Genomic DNA, 18,185 nt, shown 5'->3' with positions numbered 1-18,185 from the left:
ATAGATGTATGAGATGATAGAAACTTATACCATTAATTGTACCCATAATATTTGTAAAATGTTGCCTGAGAGATGGAAAGAGAGGGAGACAGAAAGTGTAAAGAGTAAGAGACAAAGAAAAGAGGAGGTAAAGAAAGAGTGCCCCCGAGAAAGAGAGACAGAAAATAAAAGAGACAGAGCAACTGTTACAATCTTCTTTTATCCCTTCCTTGATCATGTGACTGTAACCCAAATGTGAGACGTTCAAACTGACCAATCAGACAATTACAACTTCCCCCACCATACTAAAGGTGTGACAATTAGAAGACACCCATTGTCCACATATCTACACTATCAACACCTCTGTTGTTAGGAATTCCAAATGGTCCTTGGGGTAAGAAAGAGGGGGGTTGATGTAAATGCAAATATCTTTGTTCATTTTCAAATATCTTAGTTTTTTTTCAGTCTTACAGTAGGTCATGTATTATGACTACTGTTTGATTAGTTTTTAGATTACTTTTGACCCAACTCGGTTATTACATTGATTTGAATAGTATAACTGTGTACCATATTGATCTAAAAATACAAAGAGAAAGAAAATGTATTCCATTCTTTGAAGTGCATTAAATTTTACATTATGCCAGGGTTTCCCAGACCGGGGTTTATGAACTACAGGGGTTTGAGAGTTTAATGAAAAGCTATTAAGTAATTAAATCATAAAAATTAAAAAAAATAATAAATATGCATCTGGGCATTCTGGAGAGTAGAACTCAGCATAGTGCTTTCTAACCCTGGCAAAGAGGGTAGTAACTCCATTCGATCCTGGATCTACACAGTGCCTCAGAGCCCTATGGAGGCAAAGCAATCTATAAGGGACCCAAATAAGGGGAGCGCATCCAGCTCTAGGGCTGATCTAACAGGGAGGGCTCGTGAGAGTCCTTCGACCTTCCGACCAGACTTAGGGAGTTAAGTATTCATAAAGAGTGATCCTCAGATAGATTCCGGAATGCTATGCTCAACCTGATTAGTATTGACCAGGCTTTAGGCTAGAATCAGGGAGGCTCCATGGGGGCCTGCAACGTGATATTTAATGCCTTTGCAATGCAACTAGTTGGGGAGACGCATTCAAGGAGGCCTGTAAAGGACTAACTACTTGGTAGCGAGACTGTTAGCAGTGCTAGCCTCAGAAGCCAGGTGCTCTTACATACAATTTATGTGGGCCTGGTTATACTTATTTAACATTGCCAATGGGCAGTGTACTCCGCAGAAGTGATATCGACCCTTTAAAGCAAGGGGAGTACTATCTTACGCTACCGGACTATCGAGGAGCCCTACTGTAAGACCTACAGCTTCGAATGTCACGGCCGTCCACCCGGGGAGTGCTTTGCAAAATGGGAGGGAGTAACTAATCTGTTTCTACCTGAGCCTGGGTGGTGAAGGGTGATAACATACGAGCTATGGGTAGCAAATTACTCTAAATAATGACCCTAACAAGGGGAGTTCTATCAGCATGACCCTGAGAAATGTATCAGGGTCAAGGCCTATTATATTGTATTTTTTACAAGACATGTTTTATATTCATATAAGGCATTCAACCTTATGACTTGAATCATTTTATTTAAGGGGCTCAGAGGAAAATCCTTTTTCAACTTAAGGCCTTGCTGGATATACTAGCTATTATACTCGGCTCTAAAGGATGGAGGCCGAAAGGCCTAAGAACGCCCATTATATGCATGGGAGGCTTTTTGAAGATAGCCTGCAACCTATGCTGCTATCTACCCTGTAACACCACTAGCATTTTTATAACCAAAGTGCAAAAGACGGGCCTTGGCTAGACAACTCTTGTAGTAAGAGGAGGCCAGTACAAGGAAAAACTAGATTTATAGGAATAAAATCTCCAGGTGGGCTCTAGCTCTAAGGAACCTACACTCAGATACTGAGAGGCTTGAGGTGAGAATGCTTAGCAGACCACCACCAAATTCTTAATTACTAAGCCTAAGCCAGATATCGAGGCGGCCTGGTGAGGGCCGACTCACAAATATTATATGTCTGAAGTTCAGAGCTATGATCTCAAAACGACTCTCTAAAGTGAGAGGAGAACTGCTGCTCTAGTATAAGGTGGCTCTCAAGGTGACCCGGCGAGGGCTAACACTTTGTAGTTCTATCTGGACCTTGACAGAACGGTGGCCTCAGTAGATTAACTCCCGATAGGGAGGTTTCCATATAATAAAGCCAATCTGTTCACTACCACAGATTGGCACTACCCACTACATAAGCCCGATGACTCTAACATAAGAGGAGGCCTATGGGAAGGGTATGCATAGCTTACCAATATATGGGAACTTCAGCGCCCTATTTTCACCATCCTATAAAAACCCAACCCCCCCTTAATTCTTTCTAACAGGGAACCGAGGTCTACTGTTCAACCTTACTAAAACTCTTGTAAAGAGAGGAGACCTACAGAGCTCAACCTGCTGCCCATAGAGTGATGGAAGGCCCATCACCATTAATGGAGGCCCATCACCATTAAGAGCTAGAAAGAGCGCACTCACTACCAAACCCGACGCCAGACTTACAGAAGGGTTCCAAATTGAAGGAATCTCATCATATGTCCAGCCTCAGGGCTGATGCAAGAAGCGCTTGGGGTGCTTCTTCTTTCTTCCAGGAAGTGGGGGAGGCGCAGATTCGGACCGCAGTGTTATGCAAGATTTAAATGCAGCCGAGCGCTCCTTCACCTCTCTGAACTTTCCCACCACCGCCTCGACGGAGGTGTCGAATAGTTAAAAAAGCGACACTGGTGCAATGGGAAGAAAGGCTTTTTCTTTCTCCCCTATGTCAGCCAAGTTCAACGACAGATGCCTCTTCCTGGCCGCCATCGAGCGTCCAATCGTGGCGGCTGTTTGTTTAGTGCCCCGGAGAGCTTAATCTGTGGTGCGGCGCAGCTCATCCACTGTGTCAGGGGAAAAGACCCTGACCTTGGTCCAAACCTTCCAGGAGATCAGCCTAGTATGCTTGCAACACAGCCATTGTGTGCAACACAGCCATTGTGTGCAACGCAGTACCGGTCAGACCGGGCTGGGCAGCAGAGCACTCGCTGCCGGATCAGAGGATGTTAGTGACAACACATCCTCATCCGGCAGTTCAGTCTCGCGAGCCTCCGAGGGGCGTGAGAGATTAACACCTCTCTCAAACTCTTCAGCGAGCTTCCTCTGAGAACCCCACGATTCTAGTCTCCGTTCTGCCTCGGCGTGAGCAGAGCTGAACCACTTGGCACAGATGCCTGCCCCTCTTCCCTCGAGAGCAGAGTTTTCTCAAAGGAAAATATCACAGTTGGCACTAGAAGCTCCCTCAAGGACTGATCGTGCGTGCTCTTAGACCAAATTGTATTCGCACAAGTTGTGTGTGTGTCATCAGGTGTAAAAAATATAAGCCATGGATCCACACACTTCCTGAAGCGTTTTTCACAAGCCATGATTACCTTTTGAAGTTTTCAGGTTGACACGTAAAGACAAAACAGTCCCTGAAGATGAAAAAGTGGATGACATTCTCTCTAGGTGCCCCTTATATTCTTCCAGGTTGCACTAGTAGTGACGCCATAGGTTGTTGCCGGTTAATACGATTGCCTACAGAATGCCATTTTTTTCATCTAAAACGCCGTAAAACATTTTCTGAACACCAGGCGTTGGGTTAATGTTGAAATATGACCTGTTTGGCTTTCCATAGTGAAGGCATGTCTCAACAGGTAAATGTAGGTTACTCTCAATAAAAGGTCCTACATATTACGAATACTTTTAGCTGTGCTGGTGTGTCATGAGAGAAAGCATGTGAGTAGCTAACAGAGCGAACACGAGTGTCTCACTTATTAAACCCATCCAATGTATCCTATATGGAGAGGCTGCAGACCTGGAGCAGGTAGATATACGGCACAGGCAGTTTTACGCCCCTGTTGTTCCTGATGCGTCCAGTAGGGGGATGTACTGCAAAATAACATAATTAAATCGACACTCGAAACGTACACATTAATAACCGTCCTGTCCATAGACTTTGACCAAGTTTGTGTTTTTTGTTCATTTAAATATACACGTTACAGTGTAGATCTGCACTACGGATTAAATGTAGATATTCAGTTGGGCTTCACTCTCTTCACTCAGCCTACAGAAGACTATTTGTTTTTGTGAATTAAAAAATGTATAATACATAGTTGGATCAGATGACAAGTAATGATATATGACCTACTGTAGAATAGTTATATTCACCGTAGGTTATACAGGAGACTGAGTGAAATATGTTGTTATGAATTTATATAAAGTTACATTTAGATATTAACCATATTTAGCCCATTAGACATAGTACCGTGTAATCATATGGACCCTCTATGAAATATCTGTTGTACTATTCTCTATTGGTCGTAGAGCTACAAAACAGTGTCCTACATAGCATTTTATGAAGACAAACACAAATTTATCCCTTTTCTAAAATTCCAAGAGCCATTTAGAAGAGACAATATTTGTTGTTCACAAAATGATTTTACATAAAAATTATTTATTAACACCATTTATAAATTATGATGACTCCCGTAGATGACTCCCCTATGGCTTGCCACTCTTCTTTAACTGTTCTATCCTCCGGTCAAAGTGCTCCTGCTCACTGATAAAAAAATTAAACATTAAAAAAATTAAAAAGGACATCCATGATGAATTTGATCTTGTCACTGTGTGTGTGTGGGTGTGCTGCCCAGAATTGATGTCAGGTGAGTGTGGATTGCCTCAATTTGCTCCTGATCTTCAAAGTACAACGGCACAGGCACTTGTTGGTGGAACACTTTTGGAAAAAATGTCAAGCCACTTTGATTTATTTTGGCCACTGATGATGGACTGTGCAGAGAAAATTGAAAATGACATTAAACACATGTCCATGTATGTCTCTGTAAGTCGTTTATTTACTAGACAAGCTATTGGTTTGGAATGCAGTTAAAAAACAAGTTTATACAAGTTTAGATAGAGAGAGAGATTGTCATTTCCTTAAGCAGCTAAAGCAAACACACACATTTATGAGATGCAAGTTAAAGAGAATTTGGTAAAGACAGAGTATGATAAAACCCACATTAAGTGCACATACCCTACATTTTAGTCTAGATCAGTAAGTTATTTCATGAAAAATTTATATTAAGATATAAATCTACAAGAAACAACTCAAACCAGAATCTACATTCAAACCATATTATGGGAAAAGTTTTTAATGTGGGTTTCATCATGTATGACGTTGGAAATAATCTAAATATTTGAGTGAGTGTGCAGTTAAACTCAGAGAGAGAGATTTACATATTATAAATGTGTCTTTTGTTTGTTCACACCATAGAATGTAAAAAAAAAAAAAAAAAAAAAAAAAAATCACATATTTCCAATATCTACTGTAATGTTGCCCCAGAAACCATGCATGTAGAGTATGTTTTAATGCAAGGACTAAACAGGGTCTTACTAGAAGAGGCCATCTCACGCAAGCTAAAGATAGGCAACAAAAGAAAATTACAAAGAAAATTCATTTTGAAAGTGAGTAGAGAAGACTGGGGTCAGCTAAACCTACACGTGGTTAGCTAAGTTTGAGCCAGACAGAAAATCAACCTGATCGTCAATAACTTTTTGTCTCATGAAAATTTGTATGGACCCATCCATTGATATATAGAAATTAATTGATATATCTACCTACCCTAGCTTTATCTAGCTAATCGTTTATAAATAATAAATGTTGCATCATTGCTAAACAACAATAACTTTAGCAGATTATTTAACATGCATACCTCAATTCGTGTCGCTGTACAGCCTCCCCCAACTGGACACATCAGGAACAACAGGGGCGTAAAACTGCCTACCAGCTCCAGGTCTGCAGCCTCCCCCACTTAATGTACCTGCACTTTTTTGAGGTGATCTGCAAGGTTACAAAGCTCAAAGTCCACTCCAAAGGGAGATATTTTATTTAACAGAATCCACTTTTTAAGAACTACAACGAATGGCTCATTTGGACAACACATTTTTTTCCAGATCTTATGAAGTCACAACGTTATTCATTTAAATTATGAATTACACACACGGAATACGCAAAACAAGTGTGAGGCCTGGTTGAGCTGCATTAGAGAAGACAGTGTTGTCGTTATGTCAAAGAGACGCTGTTTTGTCCACCCCTTTTCCAAAACTAATTTGTTTGACCTTCCTAAGGCTGATAAACTTGAGTGAAAAGAGTGGTTTAAATTTATTTTAATTACTGTTTCTGAACATTATAATCCCAATGTTTATCTGTGCGCTGCACATTTTACGGAGAACAGCTTCCAGAACCAGAATACAAGGCCATACGCACAATAGCTTCTCCTGAAATGGGGCAGTTTGTTGAGACAATCTGTTGTTTGTGGATCACAACTTGTAAGTATGTCTTATTATTTGAAGTTGTGTTTTCTTTGAACAGTTCCAATGGTAATTTTATGTTATGTAACATTGTATCTTAAATGTATAAGAAAATTACAAAAAAACATACCACTCTGAAACGCCCTGTGAAATCCGTGCTTGCAAAGTCCGTGCGTGGAAACTGTTCTGGATGATCCTTTTGTTTGTTAACATTCTACCCATGAATGTTGGTTTGAATTTGATGCCATCCTTAATATTTACATCTGAGTAGAGCTTGTGGTTATGGTAAGGGGCGTGACATTTCCCGAATACGCTCTAAGTGTTGGCAATCACAACACACTGGGCCAACTAACCAATCACAGCACATTTCGTATTTCGGAAGGAGGGGCTTCATCGAACCAGGAACTAAATGGCGCGTTCGGGCCAGACTGAGGAGGGAGGTGCTGTAATAATGTAAAATATATGGGGGAAAAAAGTGTTTTTTGAACAATCAGGCATGAAAGCATATTCTATTACACCTCAAAAAATTTATAATAATTTTGGCCAGTTCAGTTAATCACTGTCAATTAGTTTGACGAATTGTAAAATAGTGATTCTGTCAAAAATGCATATAAATTACATTATTACTTTGGGTTAAATTTAGGCCTACCTGTTTCCCCTGCGATACTAACAGCCAGCAGCAACAACCTTAGGCAAAAATGACAAAATTAGGCTCAAGACCTACCACTGTTACAGCCTTTAGACAGATGTTTACTATGTTGTGATGTACATGAAATGTTGTATCAACACTGTGTCAAAATATGTACATGTTTACTGCAGTGCAGGTTATTTATATATTACTGCAATGCAAGTTTAGTATCAAAGTAATTTATATTTACATTTCTACATTATTTTGTAGGATGCCTAAAACACCCATTTTTCAGCTTTCGGTTGCAATTGTATCACGTGTGTTCGCGTCCAGCAAACTGTACGTTACGTAATTACTATTCATAAGCCTTCAACTTGCGAACGTCACGTTGCGTGGTTAATATTCATGATCCCGCCTTCAATTTTGTAGGATTGGTACATTCGTGAGCGGGCTACACTAGAGTACTCCGCAGATCAGGAGCTCAGATTGTGATTTTTAAACATCACAGACCGATCATATCAGAGTAAATGGAGGACACAAAGCCTGAGGAAACGAATGTGGAGGAGCAGAAAGTAAGTATATTTGAACATTGTGAAATCTAACCGCTGCAGTCAGTCAGATTTAAGCTTTCCGATAACAGTATTTACAGACTATGAGTCCTATAGAATCAAAGAGACGTCGAATAAAAGGCGATTTGCGCATAAAACCTAACGTTACTGTGATATCGTTGATAGAGGAGATGATTGCTTTATTTTCTGTCTGGCTAGTGTATTTGAACATTGTTTAAAGCCTGCTGCTCTCCACTGATGTATAAAGGCCTTCTAAGATTAAATACCAACATTCTGATTGAATATTTGAAATGACTAGCGGTATTAAACCACCCGATAGATAAATATACATATATATGTCGAGATGTGATTCATAATAAAGCTGCAGTTGGTTTGTTTTGTTCTAGATTGAGTTGTGATGATGTTAGCTAGCGGTTAGCATGTGAAGCTAAGTTAACTGTTGAACAGTAGGCTATTCAATATATTGACTTTAAATGTGTTTTATAACCTGCATCTTGTCACAGTCTGTGGATATATACATCAGGGAGATCCGTATGGATTTACATAAAGACCTTAGAATGATGAAATTCTGAACCACCAAACAATGAATAAAGCAGCACCATCATTTCATTGTAAATAATGAAAACATTCTAGAAAGTTCCTAATAAAATTTAAGTTTATGCTGCCCTAAAAATAAAATGAAATCGAAAATTGTTTCAACATTTGAGCATATGATATTATTTTCTTTGTAGACCTTGATTTATTTAAAAATGTAACACTTAAGCAATTTCGCACAAGCTTTTGTTCTGAATATCAATATGTCCATAAATTGGCTGGAGACATGAAGGCCTTAGGTAATGACAGCTGCTCGATACTAACAATTACATAAAAATAAGTTAATATTGAATCATTTGACAGATTAGCCAGTTCATATTTATTCGCTGCCTATGAAAACAATTCTAAAAGAAGCCATAGCATTACAATTTTGAGAGAAACTGCACTGTTCACTGAGTAAAATAAAATGTAAAAAAAACGCTACAAGCTTCAGGCAAAATCACACACACCACCTCTTCTATTTGCAAGAAAAGATATAGGCCTTGCTCTGCTTTTAAGTCAGTGCTGCACACAGTCTCCAACTGCATTAGTACAATCAAGCAGACTTATATAAACAATGAAAGTACCAGTCAGAGTTTGACTAAAAATAAGCACTCTTCGAATGCTGTTTCCAAGATTATGCAAGATCGTATCACCCCCAGAATCCTCCTTCTCTATGCCTGTTTAAAAACGTACCGTATTATATGGATATCTTATTCTAGCTAGCTAATCAAAAAAGCTTTTTTTTTCTTAATCATGTAGTGCTATGCCAAGCTAGTAGGTTAAAGGGTTAGTTCACCCAAAAATGAATATTCTGTCAGTAATTACTCACCCTCATGTTGTTCCAACCCCGTAAGACCTTCGTTCATCTTCGGAACACAAATTAAGATATTTTTTATTAAATCTGAGAGCTATCTCACTCCTCCATAGGCTTCTAAGGGACTGAAACTTGCTGGCCCAGAAAAGATATTAAAGAGATCGTTAATATAGTCCAAGTGACTACAGTGGCGCAATCTTAAGTATTTAAAGCGACGAGAATACTTTTTGTGCGCAAAAAAACACAAAAATAACGACTTTATTCCACTATTCATTTCCTTCTCTCTGGGCCTCGAGTTATTTCACGTAGTGTTTTAACGCAGCGCGTCTGTGTTGCACGTCACCACGTAGGCTCACTATTGGCCGACGCTGGTCATGCGTGTGACGTACAACACAGACGCGCTGCGTTAAACTACTGACAGAATTTTCATTTTTGGGTGAACTAACCCTTTAAGTAGTTAATCAAAGGTCAACTGAAAGCACAAAGAAAGGGAAATGTTTAATTTAACAATTCTTAGTTTAAGCAATATACTGGGATACATAATGTAAAAGATGGTTTTGGACCATCTTGAAAAAAAATGGTTTATGCCAGGATAAAAAAACCAACAACCTGATTTTCCATAATTTCTAATTGGGCACAGTTTAGTGTACCCATAAAAAAGCTTTCTCGGCCAATGGAGTGGATTTGGGGTCAAGGAGAGGAATTTATCTTTAAAGGGGTCCTATTATACCCCTTTATGAAGTCTTTATGTTTTGGGGTGTATTGTAATATGTTTTCATGCTTGATTGTTCAAAAAACACATTATTTTTCACATATTTCACACTATTACATCTCCTCTCTCCCCAGTTGGTTTTGAACGCGTCGTTTTCGCTGATGCCCTTCCTTCCGAAATATGAAATGTATTGTGATTGGTTAGCTGGCCCAGTGTGTTGTGATTGGCACCACTTAGCGCGTATTCGGGAAATGTCCCGCCCCTGCATAACCATGAGCTCTACTCGGATGTAAATATTAAGGATGGTGTCAATTTCAAACCAATTCGATCCCGATTCCCGTTTTTTGTTTTTTTGTTGCCTGTATATGATGTTATAGCCTAGAAATCTAGACGCACCCTAGCGGCAGCAAAATGTATTTTGCAGCCAGGGCAGTCTAGCAACTCTCCATAGACTTTCGAGCTGCAAAAACCTAAATTGGGTCAGGCCAATCACGTCGCGTATAGAGTAGGCGGGGCGGGCTTAACATATGACGACAGAGTTGCGACGGTTACCTGCTACTTGAAAACAAAGAATGACGGCTGCTGCTGGCGAACATCTTTCGAATCGGCTTTGTCCGCGACTCTGGAGGACTTGGAGTTAAGTTTTTCTTTGAGAAAAGAGCAAAGAACGGCACTGAAGTCATTCTTAAAAAAAGGAAGATGTGTTCGTAGTTTTGCCGGCCAGATATGGCAAAAGTTGAATCTATCAACTAATGTTAGCTCCGCTGTTGGGAAAACGCTCTGGTTGGTTGAAGCGCTGTCCTATTGTGTGCAGAGGGAATTTGAAAGACAGCCGTTTATCCCGCCCCTCGAATTGAGCGTGTCTATGGTGAGTTTCCAGACCAAACATCTTGATGTAGGTCTGGCTTGCCGGGCTAATGATGTTATCCTCTATAGACAAAATGGGAATGGCTACGTGTTCCAGGATAAGCTTTAGCGTATGCGTATAGCCTGCATTCTACTCTGTCTGTCTTCTGTTCTCCGTAAAATGTTGAGGACAAACGTTGAGGTTATAATGTTCAGGAACAGTGTTAAAAATAATTTTGAACTACTCTAAGGTCGTCAGCCTTAGGACAAACTTTTTCCGGGGTGGAAAAAACAGCAACAACACTCTTCATCTTCTCTAATGCAGCTCAACCAGGCCTCGCCAACTTTTCTACATATTCCGTGAGAGGGAATTATTTAAATGAGGAACATTGACTTCATAAGATCCGGAAAAAAACGTGTTGTAGTCCAAACGAGCCGTTCGTTGTAGCTCTTAAAAAGTGGATTCTGTTAAATAAAAGATCTCCCTTTGGAATGGATTTTGAGCTTTGTAACCTTGCAGATCTTTTTTTATGCTCAAACAGCAACATTACGCACCAACTAAAGTTTCGCTAACTAAAGTGAAAAAGCATAATAGGACCTCTTTAAAGGTGCACTATGTAGGATCTCCGAAAAAATAAAGTATTGACTCGCACAAAAAGAATGCTCTGTCATTACTTATGGTCCACTAGAAGTGTGTGGTGGTGTTTGTGTCTAGAGAGACACTGCCCAATGCCTGTATTTTCATTTCTTCTTCAATTCCTGTGCTCAGGATGTTTCAGGGCTCAGTCTCAGACTAAAATGCATGTTTGTGCTGTTTTAACTGAAAGTAACTTATGCCAGTGCCATTGTTTTGTCTCAAGATGCACACAAGTAATATTTTTTTCTAGGGCACGTTAAGGTACTTAAATGTCCTAATTGAACTAAGGCATGCTACAAATGTGCAGAGCTCACTCTGAACAATCTATCCGAGGCTAACTTAAATGCCTCTGATTGGCCGTTGTGTTTACATGTTCAATAAACATGTCTGTAATTGGCCACAACTGCAAAAACACATCATGAATATCGCGAATAGAAACCTTTCTCACTCTTCACAGAACGCTCACACAAATACGCATGGAAGCGTTTGAAAGCAGCCCGGACCTCGAGTTTGACCTGGTACTCTGTGCTACCAGTACTGCAGAAAGACTTATCAACTTATCACTTTAAGTATTAGTTCACTTCAGTATTAAAATTTCCTGATAATTCACCCACCCCCATGTCATCCAAGATGTTCATATCTTTCTTTCTTCAGTCGAAAAGAAATTAAGAAATTTGAGGAAAACATTGCAGGATTTTTCTCCATATAGTGGACTTCAATGGGGTCCAACGGTTTGAAGGTCCAAATTGCAGTTTCAATGCAGCTTCAAAGGGCAATACAAGATCCCAGCCGAGGACTAAGGGTCTTATCTAGCGAAACGAACGGTTCATTTTCGAAAAAACAAAAAACAATTATATACTTTTTTTTACCACAAATGCTCGTCTTGCACGTCCACGACTTCACGCAATACATTATCACCTTGGAAAGGTCAGGTGGTAACCTGACCTAGGTGGAAAATGTAGGGTAGGGTGAAAAACACATCTTCTTCAAAATCATTATTTTACTTTTTTTTTTTTTTTTTTGTAAAGGGCATTTGACTTAGTCAAACACGTTCACTTTGTAAACACTAGGTTGGTACTTCCGCATGACCTTTCAACATGATTACGTAATGCGTGGCGTATCGCAGTGCTAGTGCAAGACGAGCATATATATAAATAATTTTTTTTTTTTTTTTGAAAATGACAAATCATTTCGCTAGATAAGCCTCTTATTCCTCGGCTGGGATCGTGTAGATTTTTGAAGCTGCATTGAAACTGCAATTTGGACCATGCAATGTTGGTTGCCTTTGAAGTCCACTACATGGAGAGAAATCCTGGAATGTTTTCCTCAAAAACCTTAATTTCTTTTCGACTGAAGAAAGACATTCATATCTTGGATGACGTGGGGGTGAGTAAGGCAAGGCAAGGCAAGGCAAGTTTATTTATATAGCACATTTCATACACAATGGCAATTCAAAGTGCTTTACATAGAAGAAATTAAAATAATAAAAAGAAATAAGAATAATTAAAACAGTTTAGAAAAATAAAAAATAAAATACAGTACAAACAGTCGGACGAACATTGGCACAGTGCTCATTCAGTAAATGCACAGCTAAACAGATGTGTTTTGAGTCTGGATTTGAATGTGACTACAGTAGGAGCACATCTGATCTCTTCTGGAAGCTGGTTCCAGCTGTGGCTGGCATAATAGCTAAAAGCAGACTCACCATGCTTAGAGTGAACCCTTGGTATTTCTAGCTGATATGATCCTAATGATCTGAGTGATCTGTTGGGTTTATATTCAGTGAGCATATCTGCAATGTATTGAGGTCCTAGGCCATTGAATGATTTATATACCAGTAATAATACTTTAAAATCAATCCTAAGTTTAACTGGGAGCCAGTGTAAAGACCTGAGGACTGGTGTGATATGTTCATATTTTCTGGTTCTGCTCAGAATCCTAGCGGCAGCGTTCTGTATGAGCTGCAACTGTCTTATGGTCTTTTTGGGAAGGCCAGTGAGGAGTCCATTACAATAATCCACCCTGCTGGTGATGAAAGCATGCACAAGTTTCTCTAAGTCTTGTCTGGAAACAAAGCATCTAATTCTTGCAATATTTTTCAGATGATAGTATGCTGATTTAGTTACTGCTTTGACATGACTACTGAAACTAAGCTCTGACTCTAGTGTCACACCAAGATTCCTGACTTGATTTTTAGTTGTTTGACCCCTAGAGTGAAGGTATGCGTTCACCTTGAGAACTTCATCTTTGTTTCCAAACGCAATGACTTCAGTTTTGTCTTTGTTTAACTGAAGAAAGTTTTGACACATCCAACTGTTGACTTCATCAATGCATTGGCACAGGGAGTCAATGGGGCTGTAATCGTTGGGCGATAGGGCTAAGTAGAGCTGTGTGTCGTCTGCATAGCTGTGGTAAGAGATTTGGTTCTTTCTCATTATTTGGCTCATTGGGAGCATATACAGGTTAAACAGGAGTGGCGCAAGAATTGAGCCTTGAGTAAATTATCAGGAAATTTTCATTCCGAAGTGAATTAATCCTTTAATTAATCGACAGCTTATTGGTTAATCGGCTAATTTACAAGTTTTTGGCATTGAACATTTGTTTTGGAGTTTACACCGAAAAAATGTTTTATAAGAGAAGTCGTGGGCTATTTTCAGAGTTCAAAACCAGACGTGAAGTCGAACACTTTCCGCTTCTCATTGTGGCGCTCGCGAGGTGTTTGCTTGCTTTATCCCAGAAATGTTATTTATCAATAAAAATTCTTTGTTACGGATGCACAGAAATGAAAATTCTGGGCCGAAACCAAAAATTCAGGATGCACTTGGCAGGAAACAGAAAATGCCTTTTTTTTTTTATAATTAATTTACAAAAAATTATTAGTTACAAAATTTAGCAAGATAAAATACAAGCCAATATCATATTACAATAACCACACTTTTATTTAAAGTAACAAAAATTTGACAGAAAATAGGACTATATTAAGTATCAATATATTAATATTAAGATATCAATATATTAATATTAAGATATCAATATATTATTCTTCATTCAGTTCTATGCAACAGAATCAGATTTAACAGATTGATTTTGACCAAATATCAAAATAAAGTATAGCCCTACAAAGCTATTATTATCAGAGCATGTGAGCAAATAGCAGGGAGTGGATCAGTGAACGAGAGGGTAGCGCCATTTTACCAGTGTTGCCCAGCATGGCTATACCACACCATGTTACAGAGCAGTAGGGCTATTGCAAACAGAAATAAACAAGTCCAGAGTAAATTTCTAACTAGAATGCTTTGCATTTGTCAGGCTAATAATCGGTCTGCACTGAGCTGCTTCAAGTCGAACTCACCTATAGACTGTCGCACAACTCAGAAATTCTGTAACGTCAAGACTATAATGCGATTCATTTTGTCCTTTAGCTACACTTTCGTTGAGCTTGATATCTCCTAATAAGATGATCTCGGGCATGAATGATGCATCTATGATTTATTTCAGAATTTTGTTTAGAAAAACTTTCTTATGTGAGTCCTTGATATATTTTTAAATGGTTCCAGTATGGCCTAAATGTATCGCATTTAAATATGTGAGTGATGTGTGTGTTTTCTCTCAGGATGAGGAGAATAAGATCTGTCTAGAAAAAGTGGAGGAAGCCAAACTGAAGGCCAAATACCCTCACCTGGGTAATAAACCCGGAGGATCCGATCTGCTCAGAAAAAGACTGCAGAAGGGGGTGAGATTCATTCATACTCTCTCTTTCTACTCCTGCTGGTGGGATGAAAACCCGTTTGTTTTAGTTTTAGACCACTGGATTATAAGAGATACAGATCACAGGTATTTGGTGGTTTTACACTGGCAGTAGTAGAACATCACAGGATCATGTGACTGAGTCATGAGCTACAGATAGCATGGGAACTGTGTTAAGGATAGGAGAAAAGTAAACTCGGTCATACTCTACCAGTTAAAAGTTTTAAATGTTTTTATAAGAAGTGTCTCATTTCACCAAGGCTGCATTTAATGGATCAATATATATAGTAAAAATGGGAATATCATTTATTCCCGTGATGGCAAAGTTTTCAGCATCATTACTCCAGTCTTCAGTGTCTCACAATCATTCTAATATGCTGATTTGGGGCTAATTTTTTTATCAGTTATCATTGGTGCTCAATTATTAATAGTGGTTCTTATTACCAAAGTAAAAAAAAAAAAAATGTGCTGCTTAATATTGTTTTGGTGGAAAATGTGATATATATATTTTTTGGTTTCTTTGATGAATAGAAAGTTCAAAAGAACAAGATTTATTTGAAGTAGACATCTTTTGTAACTTTATAATTGTCTTTACTCACTTTTGATCACTTTAATGTGTCCTTGCTGAATAAAATTATGTAAAAAACAACAAAAAAACTTTTAAATGGTAGTGTATCATGGTTTCCAACAAAAATATTAAGCAGCAAAACCTTGTTTTCAACATTGATAATAATAAGTAATGTTTTTTGACCACCAAATCAGCATATTATAATGATTTCTGAGGGATCATGTAACACTGAAGACTGGAATAATGATGCTGCAAAATAAAAAAAAGTTATAAATTATTATATTTTATAATAAATTCACATAGAAACAGTTATTTTAAATGGTAATATTATTTCACAATATTACTGATTTCACTGTTTTTATCAAATAAATGCATCCTTGGTGAGCATAAGAAACATCTTTCAAAAACTTCAAAATCTTAATTCTGAACTTTTGACCGATATTGTAACACCTCTGATAGGCCTATTTTGGGAGTAAAATGATTGTTTTACCGTGTTGCTCATGACATTAAAAATGTGTTCAGATAATTTTCTATTTGGCAGTCTAGTTTTTGTTAAACATTGTTTCATTCCCATTCAGTGGCATGAATATGTTTATGTATATTTCCAGTGTGACATCTTTCAAAGTGCTTTGGAACAGAAATAAAACATTTACTGTGCCATTATTCACTCATGCAAACAAATTCTCCTGCTTTCTCTCCCAGCCAAAATACTTTGACTCGGGCGACTACAACATGGCGAAGGCCAAGACCAAGAACAAGCAGCTTCCAGTGGCACAGACAGAGAAGGCCGATATCACCGGAGACCACATCCCCACCCCTCAGGACCTGCCGCAGAGGAAACCCTCTCTGGTGGCCAGCAAACTGGCAGGCTGATACCTGCTGCTGTCCTTCACTCCACACTCCCTCTTCCTGTCTCTTCATCCACATTTATATCCGATCCTGCATTCCTGCCCTCGTCCTCTTTCGTTTCCTGTCTTATCTGAAAATACACTGAATATTCAAGAGTTGCAGATGTTACAGGGCTGTAATGCAGCACTGTGAGATGAGTTGGGTCGTGGCTCCAAAGGCGGTTCTCAAAGTTCTCAAAAGGTCCTCTGATATTTTAAATGTGTCGTAGTGTGTAGTTGGAAGTGTACATATTTGCTAGTGAGTGAGGGCAAAAAGCATTTTAGAAGATGTTCTGCATTTAATTCTAACCATTCCTGTATTACCCACTGCTTACAGCAAAGGTCTTCAACCCTGTTCCCGGGGACCCACTGTCCTGTAAAGTGTATATCTAACCTGCTTCAGCACAACTGATTTTCACACCAGTGTGTTTTTCAAGTGATAATGAAGAGCTTGATTAGCTTGTTCAGGTGTGTTTGATTAGGTTTGAAGACCTCATGCTTAGAGGTCTATAGGTCACCAAAAAATGAAAATTCTGTCATTTACTCAACTCGTATGACTTTATTTCCTCTGGCAAATGCAAAAGGAAGATGTTTAGTGGAATGTCCAAGCTGCTCTTTTTCAATCAAAGAAGGTCTGGGCTGTAGAGCTCTAGGAATTTCGAAAAAAGTATAGGAAATATTCCTCACGAGACTTGTATCTTGAAACCATACAGTAACTCAAAACATTCAAATGACGTATTGCAATCATTCATGATAAATGCAGCAACCGTTAGCATTTGGCGCTAACGCAAAAACACCATACATAAAACAAAAATCGAACAAACATCAAACCAAGTCTAAATGTGCATGAATGAGATTTGAAAGGTTTTTTTGGGTCACACTTTACATAAGGTCCCATTAGATAACATTAGTTAATATTTTAATACATTTGTTCTAGTATTTATGGATCTCAAAGTTAGTTAATAAAAATACAACTGTTCATTGTTGGTTCAAGATTACAAAATGCTATTTTTTTATCTTTAGTTCATGTTTAACTAATGTAGTTAACTAATGCGAGCAAATGGAACCTTATTGTAAAATGTTAAAGCTTTTTTCCTATTACAACTTATCACATGGCTTCAAAGAAAGTCATGTGTGGTTAGAATGACAGAAAGGTGAGTAAATGAAATCAGAATTTTCATTTCAGAGTGAACTTTTCCATTATTTGCGGAGTTAATTGCTTGAATCAATAATGAATTGAAAGTAATCTCTAATAATGTGGTTGATCTGCACCCCGTTTCGTTCATGAGAATGCTTGTTTCTTTTTGTCATGCTTCAGCTTTAAGTGAAGGACACTTGGTTAGTCATGTTTGATAGCATGTAATGCAGATCTCTGAGGCTGCTGTCATCTTGCCTTGTATCATAGAGCTTAAAGCCTTATAATGATGTAGTGCCAACACACAGATTGGCAAGCAGTTCTAGAACGCCACGTTCACATCACGCATCATTTGTGTCTGGTTGTAGACACCAGGCAGTGAGGATACTTCACCTTCTGATGTGTAATAAACTCCATGAGATCTCCTGTACATTGTCTTCTATGCAGAGGAGGGAGACAGTTGCCTGTCGGCTCCTCACACCACGTCGTCGCACTACAGTAAATTGTCCACGGTTTGCATGAGCATAAACTGTGGCCGCTTTTGAGCCATTTTGACTTGTAAATAAAATAGTTTTGCAAACGTTCTGTGGTTTTGAGTCTGTTTTTCTTTTATAAGCAAAATATCTGTTGGACTATCTTCTCATTTCTCAGATTCCAAAAAAAACAAGTGCTATCAGAAATATGGATAAGGT

The 18,185-nt window shown here is 38.6% G+C and overlaps 1 protein-coding gene and 1 long non-coding RNA gene across 2 annotated transcripts in view; one reads left to right on the top strand and one right to left on the bottom strand.

The window, feature by feature from the left end:
• Positions 1-18,185, bottom strand: part of LOC309508646 — a 192,728-nt gene that overhangs the window by 94,729 nt on the left and 79,814 nt on the right. The gene's annotated exons all lie outside the window — the stretch shown is intronic.
• On the top strand, positions 7,417-18,077 carry arpp19a (cAMP-regulated phosphoprotein 19a). The gene is made up of 3 exons (XM_082183138.1): positions 7,417-7,574; positions 14,770-14,889; positions 16,174-18,077. The coding sequence occupies exons 1-3, from the start codon at positions 7,530-7,532 to the stop codon at positions 16,342-16,344; spliced, it is 336 nt and encodes a 111-aa protein (XP_082039264.1). The 5' UTR covers positions 7,417-7,529; the 3' UTR covers positions 16,345-18,077.

This window comes from Leuciscus leuciscus, assembly GCF_965113295.1.
Source record: "Leuciscus leuciscus genome assembly, chromosome: 10".
NCBI classification, from domain to species: Eukaryota; Metazoa; Chordata; class Actinopteri; order Cypriniformes; family Leuciscidae; genus Leuciscus; species Leuciscus leuciscus.
Note: the sequence above shows the minus strand (reverse complement) of the source record. Positions and strands in the feature narration are given on the sequence as shown.